The 21,525-nt window shown below is 43.0% G+C and overlaps 1 protein-coding gene across 1 annotated transcript in view; it reads right to left on the bottom strand.

Annotated features, from left to right (window-relative positions):
- The window catches only part of NUP98 (nucleoporin 98 and 96 precursor), a 1,998,548-nt gene that overhangs the window by 1,640,812 nt on the left and 336,211 nt on the right, over positions 1-21,525 (bottom strand). Inside the window, exon 8 of the mRNA XM_044072823.1 lies at positions 339-476. Within this exon, the coding sequence (XP_043928758.1) occupies positions 339-476 (138 nt within the window). The remainder of the gene's footprint in view (positions 1-338; positions 477-21,525) is intronic.

Genomic DNA, 21,525 nt, shown 5'->3' with positions numbered 1-21,525 from the left:
AGTATTTAGTGGAGCTCATCTAATACTAAAGCATCAACCAGGCACTCCTAAACACCCCATCAAAATCCATTTATGTATGTCAAGTGCAGCCACTATTAAGACTAAGTACTTTTTTTAATCCATACATATTAAAAAGTACAAAAGACAAACCGCTTGAAACACAGTTATGTCCTTTGCCATCATCTTTAACACAGCATGAAATGTAAGTTAAACATTGTACAGCACTCTAAATTATGCTACACAAAACAAAAAAAATGAATGTCATCAGCACGAGGGCAGCAACTTTTTGACCATTATCTTGTTGTACTAAACCTTACTGAAATTCTTGGGCAACTTACCCACTGAGGCTGGTGCAGCTCCAAAGTTAAGGCTTGTTCCTGAAGGATTAAATGCAGTTGTTCCAAAAGCTGGTCCAAGTGTTGTACCAAGTTTCGGCTGGTTGTTGCCAAACAATGAGGTCTGCCCAGGATTGAGAGCTACAAAAGAAAGCAGCACAAATCTTACAATTTCTTCAATTGATTCCTCTGCTACACAAAAAGTTCCACCAACTATCAGAAGAGCAGAGGGAAAGGGACATTTTTTTACTGTTTTTTAGCCTTCTTAGAAAAAGCACAGTTGTAAAGATTTACCATAATTGTAAATGTTTTTGAAGCTCCTTAGTCAGAGTAATAGCTTTGGGAGTCCAACACTGACTACAATGAACACAGTATAAATGACTTGCTACAAAAGTAAATGCCCAAGTAGATAAACATTGCAAGTACTGCTTCCCTCCTTTCCACCCATCTTTTCTGCTGTCCAGGGGTCAAGGTGGGTAACCCAACTATCACCTCCCCCCTCCTCCTCTCTCACCTCGCTTCCTCTTGCAAAGGGGTCACTTGCTGTCAAGTAGGGTCAATGTGGCATACTGCATTCCATTTGAGGAATACTGCACTTTGGCAGCCTGGATAAGAAAAACATGATGACTCTAGCTGACACCCTTTATACCAGTGATGTATTGATGTTAAGTCAGAATGGGCATCCACCTGGAGAATGATTAAAGTCTTTGATGTTTGGGTTGGCAACAGGTTTCTGCATGATAGGAAGTCCTAAGATTTGGTACTATAACACTGACTATGATGAACATCTACTAATCACTGAAAGACTGAAAAACATTACTGCTACTGTTTTGCTCCAGGCAATGGAAGCAGGAGTGCCAATTCATAAATGGATTAAGCTGCAGTGTGGCCAGCTGAAGTAGCAAACAGCTGAATCACTACTCTTTCTTACACCTAGCACACCTTGCTTAAATTCACTCATACAATTCAGTAAACTGCAGAAACAGTAACGCTCTTTCCGATACCTTGTGTGCAACCAAGCCTGTGCTCAAATTCTGCTACAATCATTTTAGCATACAATGTATTAACTTTTCGCATACTGCATTATTTAGGGATCAGTGCCTAGAAACTGCTCTGGGATATGCTCTTGTGTTCTCTTCATTGTTGCTATTTCATAACTGCCCTACTTTTACAGGCTACAGCTATTGTGGCCAGACTGCACTGTGCTGTGGTTAAGCAACCCAAGTTGTACAAACATTGACTCTAAAATCTGAAGTATATGGACAGTAGTTCTGTCCTGACTATCAATGTATAGCAAATAATCCGTGTTACTGTGTTGGGTGCCTATTATGTCTAACCTTAAAATTTAGATTTGCAGAATTAACAGTTCAATGTTGGTGTCTGACATTCATTCTGTGGCATCAACTAATGCTACAATGTTCTGTGTCTAACAACTGACTTACAGTGTGTGCAAGTGCCTTGTATAGCACAAGAAACAAGTCACCTGTACAGAACTAAATTTTAGTCCACAAATTTTTAGAGGCAAATCAGTACTTTCTACAACGTATACTAATCCCAATCCCATTATTTCATGGAGTACTGCTACATTAGCTAACCATTTAACCTAGCATTAAAGTATCATCTTAAATTTGCCAGTAAACCTTCAGCGTCCCCAGTAGTTGTCTCCTTTACACCAGTGAGTACTACGATTATTCCTACTACATGATCTGAAAATATACATCTCCAAAGTCTGCTCTCACCTCATCTGTGACCAGCTTGGTCAAATTAGATATACCAAGACAATGGTGCAACTGTATTTTGCTTACTGATTGCTCACTTCCACCAACTGACAGTACGATCTCTGTGAGATACAAATCTTTAATAATGGATGAAAACCTTGTGCATCAATCACCTTATAGGTAAGCATCATATATTCACAATGCATTTTTTGGAGTGATGCTGCATTCTTGGTGTTAACTAAAATACATTCTAGGTTGGCATAGGTTCCCACCATGTGTCCTGCTTGTGATACTCTTGGTCAAGCTATCCCAAGACAAACCACACTACCAGGAGCAGTAACTTATGCTTAAGGTGCAAGGAAAATGTTGCCGCAGCCTTAGAACCCAGTGTAATAAAGTTTCAGAAACTACCACCCAACCCCCAGCACACGAGGCAACAGCTACTCCCTCTTCACTCACACATACTGCAAAACTCGCACAAGATTACTCAAGTCATGAAGAAAGCAGAGCTAATCCCAATAAGGCCCACTAAATCTGCTTAAAAACAGGAAATGTTTTAGTCATGGAGGACTACAGTTAGGAACACAGACGACAATCACCAGACTAGATAAGAACAAAGCGACTATAAGCTGTATCTACTGCCAGAATCTGATCTCACTAGCATCCTAATATCCCTTAAGCCAGATACATATGACTGCTAGTAGTGGCCCATGAAGGAGTGAATGATTCAAGACACTCCACCCAGAGGGACATGCAGAGAGACATGACTGAACTTACTATGTATGCGACTGCTCCTGAAGTAATATCTTGCCTTCACTCACAAAGCTGCCTAGATACAAAGATAAAATCATTTTAGAACAACTTAAGTAATTGGTGTCATTCTCAGAGGTTCCAGTATTTTCAGGCCTGATGGTAGAGGGATATCTTGTTTTAGCAGGGATGGCTTACACCTATCATACCAAGTACCTTAGCATACTGGTTACAGTTGGTCAACCTCCGTGAGATTTTGAGGCACAGTCCCCCTCACTGGGCATGGCAACATTGGACAAAAATTCAGACATTATGTTAACTTATGGCACTAGTCTAAATAGATGCTAGAACTTTATGCCCACCTTCAAATTCAATTATATTCATAGTTGTGCCACTACTGAATTAGTTAAAATGCAAAAATCCCTCTGTACCAAGGTTCAGCTCCTATCACACTTTCAGGTCCTTAACTGCAGGGGAGTGTTCGCTATTGTCAGAAACACCATCACCATATGTCAAATTACCAACAGACCTAACAAGGAACTCATACAGGTCCAAATGACCCTTAGCAAATCTATCTGCTTCACTGTTAATTATAAGGCCTCAATGCCCCCTCACAGGCTCTATAAATTACCTTCACCACCACTGAAGGGTTAAATATCTTACCAAATAACTTCTTACTAGGGAACTTCAATTACCAAGCACCGATTGGCACATTTACACTTCTAAAATTAGGTATGCTCAATCCTTCCTAAACTATTACCAATGCTCTGGAACAAATTATCCACTACAGGCTCTAGCATCCTTAACCTTTTATTTATTTAACATTAGTTGACCGGGAAAGTCAGACTAGGTTCCACAGAGCCTATTTTCAGTGGAGGCCCGGGGAGAAATGCTCCAGATGCATGTCTTTGGAAATTATACATAAAATATAGCTCCAACTGGTACCCAATCCTGATCTCCCTAACCACAGTTAAACATAATCTCAGACAAGCTTATTTGTACCACTCCACCATAAAAGATAATTTTCAACAAGCTGAAGTAGTTCAGCCCTGGAAGGATACCTAAAGATCTATGCAAAATACACAGTAATTCCTCACATTTGGACTTAAACGAGAGGACAGACCTATTCACCTCAGATCTTTACAGCTGCAGAGTCAGTATCAATCCACCCTAAATGTAATGGAAAATTCAGGAATAAACTTCCCTGGCAGAGATCCCAAAGAAACTAATATAAGAAAAAAACTTATATGAAACTGGCATCCACTACTTCATGACCACAATGTAACATTCCAGCAACAAACTTAACACTATCAGAAAATGAAAAGCAGAGTAAAAATGTAAGGTCCTCAAGATATCACAACAAAAATATTCTTTGTTTATGTCAAAAAGTTAGGTAACCACTAAGCTCATCTACCACACACTCCAATCCTAAGGATATAACCAATATATCAGCAGATTAATTCAGTCAGAACGTTAATCCACCTTCCCACACTGCTGCCCCCATAAATCCTGAAAATGTGGCTTCTGCTAAAACCACCTTGGAGCAAGGCTTAGAAACAGTTAAAGGTTACAAATATTTTCCCTGGAGCAGGCATTTTCATCAGTGCTAAGTATGCACTATTCAAGCTTCTGCTTAAACTGTTCAATCTCAACCTACCCACAGAGTTTCTGCCTAATGCCTGGAAAACAGCCGTTGTGACTCCCCTACAAAAGGGCAGCCCATCTGCAAAAGTACAGTTTTGTACCTACCATAAATGTAGATGTTCGAAGATCCACATTGCTGCAGTCCTTACACTAGGGTAGTCCGCTGTCCTCGGTCGGCCCGAATATCAAAGTATAAGGCTGACGTCGGTCAAGGCGCATTAGACTGACATCAGGACGTCAGGGTACAAATGCGCATGACCGACGTCATATCCTCAGTCTTTTCTTGCCCCAGATGTCAGAAGACCCTAAAAGAAAGGTCAAAACCAAAAAACAGCAAACAACCAACCAACCTTGCACTAATAATATGTACCATATATACAATATACACAAAATATACAACCCAACCCACACAACCGCCTCTAACTACAGAGGGAAGGAGGGAGTTGACTGCAGCAATGTGGATCTTCAACATCTACATTTATGGTAGGTACAAAACTGTACTATGTTCTTCATCTCACATTGCTGCAGTCCTTACACTTGGGTAGAATCCCAAAGCAGAGGTAAGGGAGGATGGCAAACTATAAAGAAGCAGGAGCTGCCAAAATGCCCTGTAAAATAGCAGTGGCAAAACCAGCCCTAGATTTAGAGTAAAGTGGAAGGTGATAATGCTTAGAGAAAGTATGCACTGAACTCCAAGTAGCTGCCTCCAAAATATCTTTAGTTGCCACCCCCTTAAAAAGCTGTCAAGTGGCAGTAGCCCTAGTGGAATGAGGCCTAATCCCAGCTGGAATCTCCTTGCCATGATGGGAATAACAGAAAGCAATGCAAAACCCAATCCACTTAGAAATAGTTTGTTTTGACACAGGCTTGCCCTGAGAACTCAAAGCAAAAGAATCAAATAACTGCTGAGACTGCCTGAACCCTTTAGTTCTGCTCAAATAATATCGCAGTTGCCTGTGTACATCTAAAGTGTGCAAAATCTTTTCCCCTTTATTTTGGGGATTTGCATAAAAAGTAGGCAAATGAATAGTTTGGTTTAAAGCCACACTAGAAACCACTTTAGGCATAAAGGAAGGATTAGTACGCAAAGATACCCTATCCTTATGGAAAATTAAGAAAGGCTCAACCGCCATAAGGGCCTGCAATTCAGAAACCCTTCTTGCAGAGGTAATGGCCAACAAAAAAGCAGTCTTCCATGATAAATATTTCAACTCTGTAGTTGCTGCAGGCTCAAAAGGTTGTAGAGTGAGTTTCTCCAACACAAAATTGAGATCCCAAGCAGGAGTAGGAGCTCGGGGTCTTATATTCTTTGCCCCTCTAAGAAATTGCTTGAACAAAGGATGAGAAAACAATGGTGGGTCACAATCATAGTGAGCCGAAATTGCTGCAGCATGAACCTTAATAGAAGAGAAGGACAAACCTTTGTCCAGTAACTCAGTAAGATATTGAAGAGCCATACTTAAATTAGGCTCAGAAACATCAAAATCCTTTGCTGCACTCCAAAATAAAAATCTCTTCCATTTATCTGCACACTTTCCTTGTACTAGGCCTTCTAGCTTCCAAAATAACATTCAAAACTTGCTGTGGAAGTTGAGACCTTCTATGGTTCAAAACAGAATATGCCAGGCTGTTAGGTGAAGAGAGTGAAGCTTGACATTGAGTAAATGACTGTCCTCCTGAGACAACAGGTGTGGAATCAAGGCAAAGGCCATGGAGGCTCCGCACCAGACTTCTCAGTAATGGGTACCAGTGCTGTCGAGGCCAATCTGGAGCTATTAAAATCATCCTTGGCTTGTCCTGTCTGACCTTTAGAAGTACCTTTGGGAGGAGAGGCAGAGGTGGAAAGGCATACACATGAAGATTGCTCCAATTGAAAGAAAGAGCATCCACTTTCCAAGCTGTGGGATGAAACCTTTCGCGCAAAACTTTGGCAGCTGGTGGTTTAGTGGAGAAGCGAACAGATCTATGTCTGAGTTCCCCATGACACTGTCAATTTCTGAAATACATGAGGATCCAATTTCCACCGTGGGGATCCATAATTCTTCTGCTCAACACATCTGCTAAGGAGTTCTGTGCTCCGCAGAAACCTTGCCTGAAGATGAAGCTGTAAACTGAGAGCAGTCTCCCACAAAATCATTGCTTGCCTGCATAGAGGATAAGAATGTGTTCCCCCTTGCTTGTTGATGTACCACATGACAGTTGTGTTGTCTGTTAGAATCAACACCTGCCCTGGAAAAAGTAAATCCTTGAAAGCTATTAATGCAAACTGGACTGCTAACATCTCCTTCAAGTTGATATGTAGATGTTGTAGTCTGGCAGGCCACTTGTCTTGTATCCACTTTCCACTTAGATGAGCACCCCAAGCTTTGTCTGAGGCATCTGTCGTTAGAATCTGACTCGCCTCTGGCCGGGTCACAGAGTCCCTTGTTTAGGTGACATTCCTGAGCCCACCACAAAAATTCCTTTTGAATGCAAGGTATTATTTGAATGACAGTGTCCAGATCCTGGCAGTGCTGTGTCCATACGCTTTTGAGATACCATTGTAGCTTCCTCATATGCAGTTTGGCATTGGGAAGCACCAGAATACAAGATGCCATGAACCCCAAGGCTTGAAGGACTGTCCTTGCAGTCAGCCTGGACTGATGAGACAATTGATGAAAGTAAAGGGAAAGATTATTTTGTTTGTCCGGGGTCAAATAGGCCATCTGGGATGCTGTATTCAGTCTTACACCCAGAAAGCACATGTCCTGAGAGGGTACTAGACTGGACTTTATTTCGTTCACAGAATACCCCAGGCATCTTAGCACTGCTATCACATATTCCAAATGATGAAGAAGCTCGTCCTTCCTTGAGCCAGAATCAGGCAATCGTCCAAATTAGGATTGATCTGTATTCCTTTTAGCCTGAAGAAAGCTATCACTGAGCCAGAACTTTGTGAACACTCTGAGTAGATAAGCCAAAGGGCAATGCAGAGAACTGATAATGAGAAGTCCCAGCCCGCGCAGATACTTTCTGCAACTCAGTCTGATAGGAACATGAAGGTAAGCCTCCTTGAGATCCAAAGTTACCATCCAATGATCTTTGCCCAGCAGAGGTAAAAGCTGTTGTAACGTCAACATTTTGAACTTGGGAATGTCCAGATAAGTGTTGAGGATAGATAAATCCAAAATTGGTCTCCACGTGTTCCCCTTCTTTGGTACTAGGAACAGGCGAGAATAAAATCCTAGGCCCACTTCTGGCATAGGTACCGGCTGTATGGCCCCTATTTGAAGTAACAGAGAAATTTGTTTGTGAGCCTCTATTCTTTGCTGAGGAGGAACGTCTGGCATGCCTTTGAAATGAGGCAAGGTATGGAAATAAAACCTGTAACCTTGGTGAATGATATCCAATACCCATCTGTCCTGGGTAATTAAACTCCAATTTTCCTTGAAAAGTGCCAATCTTCCTCCCAAAGGTGCTGCCAGACTAGAAGGTTCTGGCAGCTGAAAAGGTAGGTCATTGGGTCTGTTTACGAAAGGACTGACCCCTGCCCTCACCCGAAGACTGTGCAGGTGAACTCCCTGTTCTAGGCCTGAAAGAGCCCTGAGCTCTGCCCTACCACGTCTAGATCTACCTCTAGACTGGGAATCATAAGAAGGATACGTCCACCCCTTGGTAGGCCAATTTCTACTAAACTTCGGAGGCTGAACCTGCAAAAAATCTTTAACAGTCTGCATAGACTTAGCCTTGTCTTCCATTTTCTTTAAGACTGCCTCAACAGGTGAACCAAACAACACATCAGATTGTAAAGGAGCATCTAAAATCCTTGTCTTAACATGGTCAGACAAATTCTGATCCCTCAGCCAGGCGTGCCTGCGAAGAACTGACCCAGTGGCAGCCACCCTAGATGAGGCCTGTACAGCATCAAAACCACATTGCAAAGAATGCTTATCCACCTGTTCAGAAACATGTACTAAATCTTGTAACTCTTTACACTCAATACCTTCCGCCAGAGCATCTACCTTAGACTTCAATTGAGAAAGTAGATAGTTTTGGTATTTCAACATGTGAAACTGGCAATTCAAAGCCCTCATAGTTAGGGTGGAAGAAGTATAGACTTTCTTTCCCCATCTATCCAAAGCCCTGGCCTCTTTATCTGGAGGAACCGGATTTTTAACAGAAGCCTTAACACCCTTAGGCCCCTGACTAACAGTTTCTTGGTCCGCCCTAGGGCTCTTAAAAAGATACTTATGAGCTTCAGGCACCCTGTAATACCTATCCGGCTTAACAGGAGCAGGAGGCAAAGAATCAGGATTAAGAGAAGCCTCCGCAAACACATCTTCCACAACGTCCAGAACAGGAGGTATAGCCAAAGGCCTATGCTGGGGTAAAAAAAATTCCCTAAGCCTTTTCCTGGAATCAGAGAAGTCCTGACCTTCCCACTTAAAATGCTCCCTCATGGAATGAAGAGTCTCTGAAAAAGAAAAATCTTCAGGAGGAGAAGCAGAAGGAGTAGAATCATCCACATCAGAATCAGAATAAGGAGAATACTCCTGCAAGTCTTCAGCCGAAGACTCTGAAACATCCGAAGCCTGCTCAAAACTCCCCAACTCAGGTTCCACCCTAGGTCTCTTATCAGGAGGGGGCAAAGAACCTCTAATCAAAGAAATCAAATCTTCTGCCATTTTAAGCATATGCTTTTTGGGCACAGAACCTGAAGAACTAGGGGTGACACCAACTGAAGCTAAACCTGGCCTGCCTCTGGAAGAAGCCTTGGCAACAGAAGGAGAGGGCCTAACCACCCTAGGAAGGGAAGGGAGTACAGTAACCTGAGAGGCCCCTTCAGCCTGACCTGCCTCCTGAGAGGCCACATCCTGCAATAACAAAGTCTCCCCTGGGACTCAGAGAAACCTCCGGTGGAACCCCGCTCCACCGACACCTCTAAAGAACCGGCGTCCGCGGACGGTTCTTCTGCCTAGGCTTAGCTGCTTTGTCCTTGCGCTTCTTGAAGCGGCGCGGAGCATCCGACGGCATATTATAATTGCACCGCTCAAGACTAACCTGGCACAATCTAACCTTCTCTTAATAGTGCGCTTATTGAATGTAGCACAAAAGCGACACCCCACAACGTCGTGCTCGGGCCCTAAACAAGGAATACACAAAGTATGATAATCTCTATGCGGTATCTGTTTCCCACAAGAAATACAGTTATTCACTTTTTCTGACATCCGGTAAACCACTGAGGCAAGAAAAAACTAAAATATTCCCCAATGGGGTACTTAGCCAACTTTGACTCTGTCTGAAACTCCGAATTCGAAAAATTTCAGAACGCCAACCGGCACTTGCAACGCTGCTTCTGCATCGGACCATGCGGCAAAAAAGACTGAGGATATGACGTCGGTCATGCGCATTTGTACCCTGACGTCCTGATGTCAGTCTAATGCGCCTTGACCGACGTCAGCCTTATACTTTGATATTCGGGCCGACTGAGGACAGCAGACTACCCTAGTGTAAGGACTGCATCAATGTGAGGTGAAGAACATCCCACAATTACAGACTTATCACCCTCTGTCTTTTATGGAAAATTATGGAACATATCACAGTAGAAGTCATTTCTGCAGAAGTAGGCAATGTCACAGATCTAGACCCCAGTCACATTGGTTTTGTAAAGAGCACACCCTGTCTGAACCTAGTAAGCCTCTTTGTAAAGGTCGTACAGGCTGTGGACAGTGGTCACTCCATGCACACTGTTTATCTTGTCCTGGCCAAAGCTTTTTAATATCCCCAGACAGTGTTATTGAAAAAATTAAACAAAATTAAATAGACCTACCAGGTTTTTTCCCTTAAATATGGCAGTAAGGCAGAATATATGCTACACCAACTTGATGTTCATAGACGATTACGTTTCTGTTTACACAGGAGAGGTTAGGAAGTCCGATCAACTGTATTTTTTTCTGATGCCAAGAAATGTGCACCAGTAACAAAAAACACTATGTGGTTATCAGATTGAAATTCCTTCACTTATAATTCAGTGAATAAAAAAACTGCCTAACAAAATAAAGGCTCATTCTACTAGGGTGGTCTCTACTTCCACGTTTCGTGCCAAGTTGCCAGTAGATACCATTTGTGCAGCGGCAACTTGGGGGACGCCTCATACCTTTATCACTCATTACAAAGTAGATTTGACCTCCAGGAACAGGGCCACCTTTGGATCCAATGCTCTGAATATACTCCCGTGAGCCACCCACCCAAGAACATGGTGCTAGGGACGCTGTCCCATCAGTAAAGAATGAAGGCGAGATAGGACATCTTCACAAAGTCATGTACTTGCCATAATGTTCCATGCGAGTTGTCCATCTCACCTTCATTCTTACGTCCCACACTCTAACCCCCAGCCTGTGGCTTCTAGTGCATCAAGAGATGTCTGACTGGTGCCTGCTTGGCTTTGACCTTATTCTGATATTCTAAAGAGTTGGGAAATACATTTTATATATATATATATATATATATATATATATATATTACACGCCATACACACACAGCCAGCACGTGGCACACGACACACGCGTACACACAGACACACACACACGTATAACACACATACACACACACATTCACACACACACACATACACACACGCATACACACACACGCACGTCTCCGTCCGTCTCCGTCCGTCTCCGTCCGTCCCCGTCTCCGTCTCCCCCGTCTCCGTCTCCTCCGTCTCCGTCTATATCTATCTCTGTCTATATCTATCTCTGTCTATATCTATCTCTGTCTATATCTATCTCTGTCTATATCTATCTCTGTCTATATCTATCTCTGTCTATATCTATCTCTGTCTATATCTATCTCTGTCTATATCTATCTCTGTCTATATCTATCTCTGTCTATATCTATCTCTGTCTATATCTATCTCTGTCTATATCTATCTCTGTCTATATCTATCTCTGTCTATATCTATCTCTGTCTATATCTATCTCTGTCTATATCTATCTCTGTCTATATCTATCTCTGTCTATATCTATCTCTGTCTATATCTATCTCTGTCTATATCTATCTCTGTCTATATCTATCTCTGTCTATATCTGTCTATGTCTATATATGTCTATGTCTATCTCTATGTCTATGTCTATCTCTATGTCTATGTCTATCTCTATGTCTATGTCTATCTCTATGTCTATGTCTATCTCTATGTCTATATCTATCTCTATGTCTATATCTATCTCTATGTCTATATCTATCTCTATGTCTATATCTATCTCTATGTCTATATCTATCTCTATGTCTATATCTATCTCTATCTCTCTCTCTCTCTCTATATATATATATATATATATATATATATATATATATATAGTGTGTTGGTACATAGCCAAACAAGATCTGGAGAAGGCACTAAAGCATCATGGGATAGGGAATAAGCCACGCGTTAGTTGCAGACCTTGAGCTTATGTAAACGGCAAGAGTCGGAATCAAGGATTGGTTCCAAACCAATCAGTAAAGAATGAAGGTGAGACAGGACTTCACATCAGATATTTTTTGCGTAGGATCAACAATAAAGGTAGTAAGCCACGTAGGACGATGGTGTATCTAAAAGGACAGTAATACATTTCTCAAAATCTTCAATTATGTTTCTTTTAAAGACTGAGAAGGGGTGTAACGGGTGGGTCAGCTGGGGTTCTAGGGGTAGAAAGAATTTTGGAAATCTTCTGGGGAGAGATCACCGGAAATGGATAGAATGGTGTCACCATAAAGTGGATTTTGTTCTGAAGTACAGCCTGTGATGCAGTTCAAATGGTTTCAGAACTGCTTTGGACTACTAAAGTACAGTTGTGTGCACTTACCATAAATGTAGATGTTCGAGTGTATTCACTGTTGTAGTCATTACATTTGGGTAATCTGCTGGCAGGTTGCCCTCAGTCAGCCTGAACTCCAAAGTCTTGGGTCCTGCGTTGGTTGCGGGGTCTTCTTTTCCATGACGGCAGGTCATCAGGGGTATAAAACATGCAGCAGACGCCATTTTCTTTAGTTTTTCTTGCCCCCAAAAAGGTAGCAATATTATATATATATATATATATATATATATATATATATATATATATATACACACACACACACACACATCAATATAAACTACCTTCATCTACAAGCAAATACACCACATAGGTTGCAGAAGATAGAGAAGGAAAGAAAAGTACAGTTGTGTACCTGCCATAAATGTAGATGTTAGAGTGTATTCACTGTTGCAGTCATTCCCATTGGGTTATCCTGCTGGGAGGCTACCCGCAGTCGGCCTGAGTTCCAAAGTCTAGGTCCAGCGTCAGTTGCTGTCGCCTCTTCACTGACGTCAGTGTGCCAGGGGTATAAAAGATGCAGCAGACGCCATTTTCTTCAGTTTTTCTTGCCCCAGATGTCAGGTGCCCCTTAAAAGGTAGGCTAAATAATGCCAGTAAGCATGCATACACAAAAAAAACAACTTTTCCTTCATCTACAAGCAAATACACTACATAAGTTGTATAGGACAGAGAACTACAGATAAGTTCCAATAAGAAAAAGGGGGATGGGTAGGACGGCAACTTGGACTGCAACAGTGAATACACTCCAACATCTACATTTATGGTAGATACACAACTGTACTACGTTCATCGTGTTTCACTGTTGCAGTCATTACCATTGGGTTGAATCCCAAAGCTAAGGTTGGGAGGCTGGTGCTAAATAGGATTAAGAGAAGCAATTAGGCCCTGCAGAACTGCAGTGGCAAAGCCTGCCCTGGATTTAGAGTAGAGAGGTAAGTGGTAGTGCTTTGTAAAAGTATGCACTGAACTCCAAGATGCAGCCTCTAAGATTGTCTTTGGTTGGTACTCTGAGGAAGGCTGCTGAAGTGGCTGCTGCTCTGGTTGAGTGTGGCCTAATGCCCTTAGGCACTGATTTGCCATGCTGTGAATAGCAGAAACTAATGCAGTGGCCTATCCACTTTGAAATAGTCTGTTTTGAGATGGGCTTTCCTTGTGATCCTGCGACATATGCCACTAGAAGCTGTTCAGTTTTTCTGAAAGCTTTGGTTCTGTCCAAGTAGAAGCGTAGCTGCCTGTGAAATGTCCAAAGAATGCAGAAGTCTCTCGACCTTATTCTGTGGGTTTGGGAAAAAAGTAGGCAAATGAATTGTTTGGTTATGGGCCACGCTGGACACAACCTTCGGCATAAATGTAGGGTTTGTCCTTAGGGAAACCCTGTCTGGATGAAAAATGATTAAGGGTTCCACAGCCATAAGTGCCTGTAACTCACACTCGTCTAGTGGAGGTAATTGCTAGGAGCAGAGCTGTTTTCCAGGATAAAAATTTTATATCAGCTGTAGAGGCAGGCTGAAACGGAGGCACTGAGTTTTTCCAATACATAGTTGAGGTCCCATGCAGGTATTGGTGCTCTCCTTGGAGGTAGTGTGTTTTTGGCCCCTCTGAGGAACTGCCTTAGTAATGGATGAGAAAAAAATAGGTGGTTCTGTATTGTAATGAGCGGAGATAGCAGAGGCATGAATTTTAATTGATGAAAAGGAAAGGCCTTTATCCAGCATCTCAGTTAAGTATCGCAAAATCTGAGGAATATTTGGAGCAGTTGTGTCAATACCTTGTGCCTAGTTCCAAGCACAGAATCTCTTCCATTTTTCTACATTAAGATTTTCTGGTGCTAGGCCTCCTGGCCTGCACTGCTTTAGAGAGAGGTGTGCCTTGAATGGCTACATTATACGCCATTCCGCCAGGTTTAAAGTCCTGAGTTGGCCGTGCAGTATCATACTGTCCTGTTGGGTCAATAAGTGTGGAATTTGAGGTAATGTCCAAGCTGGGCATTGAGACGAGCTCTTTAGGATTGGGTACCAGTGCTGGCGGGGCCAGTCTGGGGCAATCTATCATTTTTGGCTTCTCTTGTCTGACCTTGAGGATAACCTTGGAGAGGAGAGGCAGAAGAGGAAAAGCATATACTGTTAGGTTTTTCCAGCTGAAGGATAGAGCATCCACTTTTCATGCTTGCTTGTGATAAATCCTTGTGCAGAATCTTTGTAATTGGTAGCTGTGAGGAGAGGCAAATAGGTCTATGTCCGGGAATCCCCATTTCCTTGTTATGCTGAATACTTGTGGGTCCAATTTCCACTCGTGGGGATCCATTAGGTTTCTGCTTAGTTTGTCTGCCAGAGTATTTATTTTTCCTGGCAGGAATTGTGCTTGCAGATGTACTTGGTAGGTCAGTGCTGCTTCCCACAAGTTCATGGCTAGTCTGCAGATGGGGGTAATAATGTGTGCCCCCCTGCTTATGTACCACATGACTGTAGTATTTTCCATCTTTATCAGTAGTTGTCCCGGATGAATTACATCCTTGAAGGCTGTCAGGGCATTCTGAACAGCTAGCATCTCTTTTTGATTGATATGTAGATGCATTTGACTTGTGGACCATGTGCCCTGAATACATCTTCCTGCCATATGTGCGCCCCAGGCATAATCTGATGCATCTGTCAATGTCTGCCTGGCTGTGGGTAAGGTGAATGGTAGTCCCGTGTTGAGGCGACAGGCTTTTGCCCATCATCGAAACTCCTGTTGCAGACAGGGAATGAGGGTAATTACAGTTTCCAGGCTGTGGCAATGTAGAGTCCAAACACTTTTTAGATACCACTGAAGTTTCCTCATATACAGTCTTGCATATGGAATTAGTAGTATGCAGGATGCCATGAAGCCAAACGCCTGCAGAATTTTTCTTGCAGATAACTGGGTCTTTGTTGCCAACATTGTGAAATAAGTAGTCAGTTGTCTGCGCTTGTCTGGCATGAGATAAGCCATCTGGGCAGTTGTATTTAAGCTTGCACCCAGGAATATTATCTCTTGAGAGGGTACTAGTTTTGACTTTTTTTCGTTTACTGTGTACCCTAGGCAAATTAATCTTTTTACGAACGCCAGATGCTGTAGTAGAATGTCCTTGTTCTCTCCTTGTATAAAGCAGTAGGTCCAAGTAAGGATATATTTGAATTCCTCTGTCTGCAAAGTGCAATCACTGGTGCCAGGCATTTTGTGAAGACCCTGGGTGCAGTAGATAAGCCAAAGGGCAGTGCAGAGAATTGGTAGTGCATTGAGCCAGCTATGAATCTGAGGTATCTTCTGCAAGATTGTCTGATTGGGATATGCAGGTATGCCTCTTAAGTCTAAAGTTACAAGCCAAGCCTTCTTACCCAGCATGGGCAGAAGCTGCTGTAGAGTTAATTTGTATTTTGGAACGTCCAGAAAAGTGTTTAGAATAGACAGGTCCAGTATTGGTCTCCAGGCTTTGCCCTTTCTGGGTACCAAGAAAAGTCTTGAGTAAAATCCTTGTCCCTGCTCTTGCTGTGGTATTTGCTGAATGGCCCTCATGTTCATGAGGGACGAAACTTGTTTTTGTGCCTCTGCCCATTGATTGTGTGGCAGGTCTGGCATACCTTTTGCTTTTGGCAGGGTGTGAAAGTTGAACCTGTAGCCCTGGGACACTATATTCAAGACCCCTTTGTCCTGGGTGATCATGTGCCAATTTTGAGAAAAAAGTGCTAGTTCCCCCCCAAGGGGGCTGCCAAAAGATACGTGCCTGGTGCTGTCAGAGGCAAGTCATTGGGACTGTTTCCTGTATGGCTGCGATTCGTCTTCTCCACTATGAGAATCTGGGAGGCTGTACCTGTAAGAAATCCTTTACTGTTTAAATAGATTTTGCTTTGTCCTCCATTTTCTTCAAAACCTCCTCTGCTTTAAGACCAAATAAGGTATCATGCTGTAATGGAGCATCTAATAATTTTGCTTTAACATTATCAGGCAGATTCTGTTCCTTTAACCAAGCATGCCTCCTAATGACAGAAACCGTAACTGCAGCCCTGCAAGAGGCCTCCAGACAATCAAAACCACATTGCAATGAATGCTTTCCCACTTGTTCAGTTGCATGCAATAAATCCTGCATTTCCTTATTTTCTGCACAGTCAGAATTTGCCAACATTTTCTGTTTTAGCAGTGACATTAAGTATTGCTGATATTTAATCATATGAAATTGACAATTTAAAGCCCTCACAGCCAAAGTAGCAGAAGTGTAAACCTTTTTCCCCCATCTGTCTAGTGCCCTTGAATCCCTGTCAGAAGGGATAAGGTTTTTTTGAAGTAGCAGCCTTGACCCCTTTGGGACCCTGAGAAATGGTTTCTGGGTCAGCAGCAGGTTTTTTATAAAGAAATTTATGTGAATCTGGAACCCTGTAGTATCTGCCTGGTTTAACAGGGGCTGGAGGTAGAGTCAGGAGTAAGGCCGGACTCTGAAACTACATAATCTACAATGTCTAACAGGGGGAATAGCAAGGGGCCTGTGCTGAGGTAGTAAAAGAAAATCTCCAAGCCTTTTCTTTGATTCTGAGTAATCTTGACTCTTCCAGTGGAAGTGCTCCCTCATGGTATGCAGGGTTTCCCCAAAAGAATAACCCTCAGGAGAGGCTGAAGGGATAGATTCTTCAGCATCAGAATCCTCATAGGGAGGAAGAGAGTATACCTGTACAGAAGAGGAGTCAGAGGAAATGTAAACCTGATCTGAAGAGTCAGTCTGTCTCTTGCCTAGGCCTCTTGTCAGGAGGGGGATGGGAACCCCTGATCAAGGTAATTAGGTCTTCGGCCATTTTGAGCATCTGTTTTTAGGCATGGAAGTCGGTCCTGGAGAATGCTGTACTCGTTTCTTCGTCTTTTGAGCTGCTTTAGTCTTTGCTTTGGAAGCTGAAGTAGGCTTTACATATAACTGTAGGTCTGAAAACACCCTCAGAAGCAGATGCCTGCTCAGCGGCTCCGGACCAGTCTGAGGGAATAGTTTCCGAGTGTCCAATACCTTGAGTATCCAGCGGCCTAGTTGGCTTCACGTGGGAGTCGGAAGCGGCCTGTGGCTCTGAGGTAGCGGGCATCAGGGGCTGCGAAAGCACCCGAGAACCAGCGACATGCCTAAGAAGCCTCGTCGTCTGTTTTGGACCTCAGATGCCTGTTCTTTTCTTTTTCTTTGCGTTTTTTATAAACTCCGGTCGTTGGCTGTTCCGACGGCATTATATAATTGAATCTTCTGCCAAAATAATGTAATGCAAAATCATACCAACGCTTAATAGTGCGTTGGTTAAACCTAGAAACAAAACCATCAACTAGCAATGTCGTGGTCTGGGCCTAGGCAAAGAATACAGTAAGAATGAAAATCCTTGAGGTATTTGCTTCCCACAAGAAATACAATTAACTTTTTCTGACAAGTCTTGAGCAAGAAAAAAAAGTTTCCCAACGGGGTACTTAGCTTTAATGAAGACTTCGGTTCTGAAATTCAAATTTGAAAATCTCAGGAGTTGGCCGACCGGCACTTGCCAACTGGTTTTGCTTCGGGCACCGCACGGCAAGAAAGAAAGAAAATGGCGTCTGCTGCATCTTTTATACCCCTGGAGCACTGACGTCAGGGAAGAGGCAACAGCAACCAACGCCGGACCTAGACTTTGGAACTCAGGCCCACTGCGGGTAGCCTGCCAGCAGGATAACCCAAAGGTAATGACTGCAACAGTGAAACACGATGAACATCTGTAAAATGACAGGGGGATGGCAGGAGGGTAACCTGGACTGCAACAGTGAATGCACTCCAACATCTACATTTATGGTAGGTGTACACAACTGTACTATGTTCTTCGTGTTTCACTGTTGGTCATTACATTTGGGTAGAATCCCAAAGCCATGGTTGGGAGGCTGGAGCTAAATAGCATTAGGTGCGGCTATAAGGCCCTGCAGCACTGCAGTGGCAAAGCCTGCCCTGGACTTAGAGTAGAGAGGCAAATGGTAATGCTTTGTAAAAGTGTGAACAGAACTCCAAGTAGCAGCCTCTAGAATGCCTTTGGTTGGTACTCCTCTGAGAAAAGTTTAAGTAGCTGCAGCACTGGTGGAATGAGATCTAATGCCCTTGAGCACAGGTTTACCATGGTGTAAGTAGCAGAAATGGATGCAGTGGCTTATCCACTTTGAAAATGTCTGCTTTGAAATAGCCTTTCCTTCTGATCCTGCTGCACATGACACTAGTAATTGCTCAGTTTTTCTTACAGCTGTAGTCCTGCTCAAGTAGAATCTTAGCTGTGTACGTCCAAGGAATGCAGAATTCTCTCCCCTTTGTTCTGCGGATTTGGATAAAAAGTTGGCAAATTAATTGTTTGGTTAAGAGCCACACTGGAAACCACCTTCAGCATAAAAGTAGGATTTGCCCTCAGACAGCCTGTCTGGGTAAAATATGATAAAAGGCTCTATAGCCATGAGGGCCTGTAGCGCAAACTCTTCTTGCTGTAATAATTGCTAGTAAGCAGGGCTGTCTTCCATGATAAGAACTTTAAATCAGCGGTAGTAGCTGGTTCAAATGGAGGCAGGGTGAGTTTTTCAACACATAATTGAGGTCCCATGCAGGTAATGGTGATCTTCTAGGAGGCCTTAAATTTTTGGTTCCTCTAAGATATTGCTTTAGTAAAGGATGAGAAAAGATTGGTGGCTCTGTATTGTAATGAGCCGAAATGGCAGAGGCATAGATCTTGATCGAAGAGAAAGATAGGCCTTCGTCAAGCATCTCAGTTAAGTATTGTAATATCTGAGGAATATGTGGGTTCTGCTGCAGCAGTTCCTTGTGCTCAATTCCAAGCACAGAATCTCTTCCATTTGTCAGCATAAGATTTTCTAGTACTAGACCTTCTGGCTTCCAAAATGACATCCATCACAGCTTTACTGAGAGGTGTCGTTTGTACGATTACATGATTAGCCATGCTGCCATGTTCAGAGTCTGTAGTTGATTGTGCAGGATCCGATTGTTTTGCTGGGACAGTAGTTGTGGTCTTTGAGGCAAGGTCGAAGCTGGGTATTGAGACAAGCTCCTTAGGATTAGGTACCAGTATTGGTGGGGCCAGACCATGGCAATTAATATCTGTGGCTTCTCTTTTCTGACTTTTAGGAAGACCTTGGGTAGAAGAGAGAGGAGGAAAGGTGTAAACTGACAGGTTTTTCCAACTGAAGGATAGGGCGTCCACTTTCCATGCTTGTCTGTGATGAGTCCTTGTGCAGAATCTTTTCAATTGATAATTTTGAGGAGGCGCAAATAGATCTATGTCTGGGCTCCCCATTTCTCTTATGCTGAAAACTTGTGCATTTTGTTTCCACTCGTGAGGATCCATAAGGTTTCTGCTTAAATCGTCTGGCAGAGTGTTTTGTTTTCCTGGCAGGAATTGAGCTTGAAGATGTATTTGGTAGGTCAAAGCTGTCCCACAGTGCCATGGCTAATCTGCAAATGGGGTATGAGTGTGTGCCCCCTTGCTTGTTTATATACCACATGACTGTGGTGTTGTCCGTCTATCAGTAGTTGTCCTGGATGAAGACCTTGAAGGCTGTTAGGGCATTTTGAACAGCTAGCATCTTTCTGGTTGATATGTACATGCATTTGTTTTGGTGCCCATATGCCCTGAATGCATCTTCCTGCCATGTGGGCCCCAGGCATAATCTGATGCATCTGTTAAGGTATGGCTGGCAGAGGGTAGAGTGAAGGGCCATCCCATGGTTTGGTGACAGGCCTCTGCCCACCATAGAAACTCCTGTTGCAGGCAGGGAATGAGGAATCATTGTTTCCAGACTGTGTGAATGTTGACTCCATAAACTTTTTAGATACCATTGAAGTTTCCTCATATGCAGTCTTGCATATGGAATTAATAGGATGCAGGATGCCATGAAGCCCAGAGCCCACAGAATTTGTCTTGTAGAAGACTGGGTTTTTGTTACCATCAGTTTGAAGTAAGTAGCGAGTTGCCTTTGTCTGGCGTGAGGTAAGCCATCTGGGCAGTTGTATTCAAGCTTGCACCCAGGAATGTTATCTTTTGAGAGGGTACCAGCTGTGATTTCTTTTCGTTTGTGTACCCTAGGCATGTTAGAAGCCTTTTCACAACCACCAGGTGTCGTAGAAGAGTGTCCTTGTTCTCTGCTTGAATCAGACAGTCGTCCAAGTAAGGATATATTTGTATACTTCTGTTTGCAAAATGCAATTACTGGTGCCAGGCACTTTGTAAAGACCCTGGGCGCAGTAGATAAGCCAAAGGGCAGTGCAGAGAATTGGTAATGCATTAAGCCAGCCTTGAATCTGAGGTATCTTATGCACAAATGTCTTATTGGGACATGCAACTGTCTTACTGGGACATGCAGGTATGCCTCATGTCTGAAGTCACCAGCCAAGCATTCTTGCCCAGCATGGGCAGAAGCTGCTGCAAAGTGAGCATTTTGAATTTTGGAATGTCCAGGTATGTGTTCAAAATCAATAAATCCAGTATTGGCCACCAGGCCTTGTCCTTTCTGGGTACCAAGAACAGTTGAGTAAAAACCTTGTCCTTTTTCCTGTTCTGGAACTATTTGAATGGCCCCCATATCCATGAGGGACATAACATGTTTCTGTGCCTCTGCCCATTGATTTTTTGGCAGATCTGGCCAACCATTTGTCATTGGCAGAGTGTGGAAATGGAATCTGTAGCCCCGTGATACGATATTTAGTATCCACTTGTCCTGGGTTAACTGCCAATTTTGAGTAAAAACTGCTAATTTTCCCCTATGGGTGCTGCCAAAAGATAAGTGCTTGGTGTACGCAGAGGGAAGTAATTGGGATTGCTTTCTGTAGGTTTGCGGTTTATCTCCTAGATTTGGAGGTGGATGCGCCCCATTGCTTTGACCTGTAAGAGTCTTGCGCCTGGTATCTGGAACCCTTTAGGCGTCTGGATTTGCCCCTTTGAGCTCTGTCTGACACAGGAAAGGACCAATTTTTTGTAGGCCAGTGTCTACTGAATCTGGGTGGCTGCACTTGTAAGGAGTCTAACAGTTTGCATAGACTTTGCTTTGTCTTCCATTTTCTTTAAAACCTCTTCTGCCTTAATACCAAACAGAGAATTATGCTGTAAAGGTGCATCTAGCAATTTAGCTTTAACATGGTCAGGCAAATTTTGTTCCTTTAACCAGGCATGCCTCCTAATCACAGATCCAGTAACTGCAGCCCTGCAGGAGGCCTCTAAAGAATTAAAACCACATTGCAAAGTATGC

Source organism: Protopterus annectens, chromosome 5.part1 (assembly GCF_019279795.1).
Source record: "Protopterus annectens isolate FY-2018-M chromosome 5.part1, PAN1.0, whole genome shotgun sequence".
In the NCBI taxonomy this organism is placed as follows: Eukaryota; Metazoa; Chordata; order Ceratodontiformes; family Protopteridae; genus Protopterus; species Protopterus annectens.
Note: the sequence above shows the minus strand (reverse complement) of the source record. Positions and strands in the feature narration are given on the sequence as shown.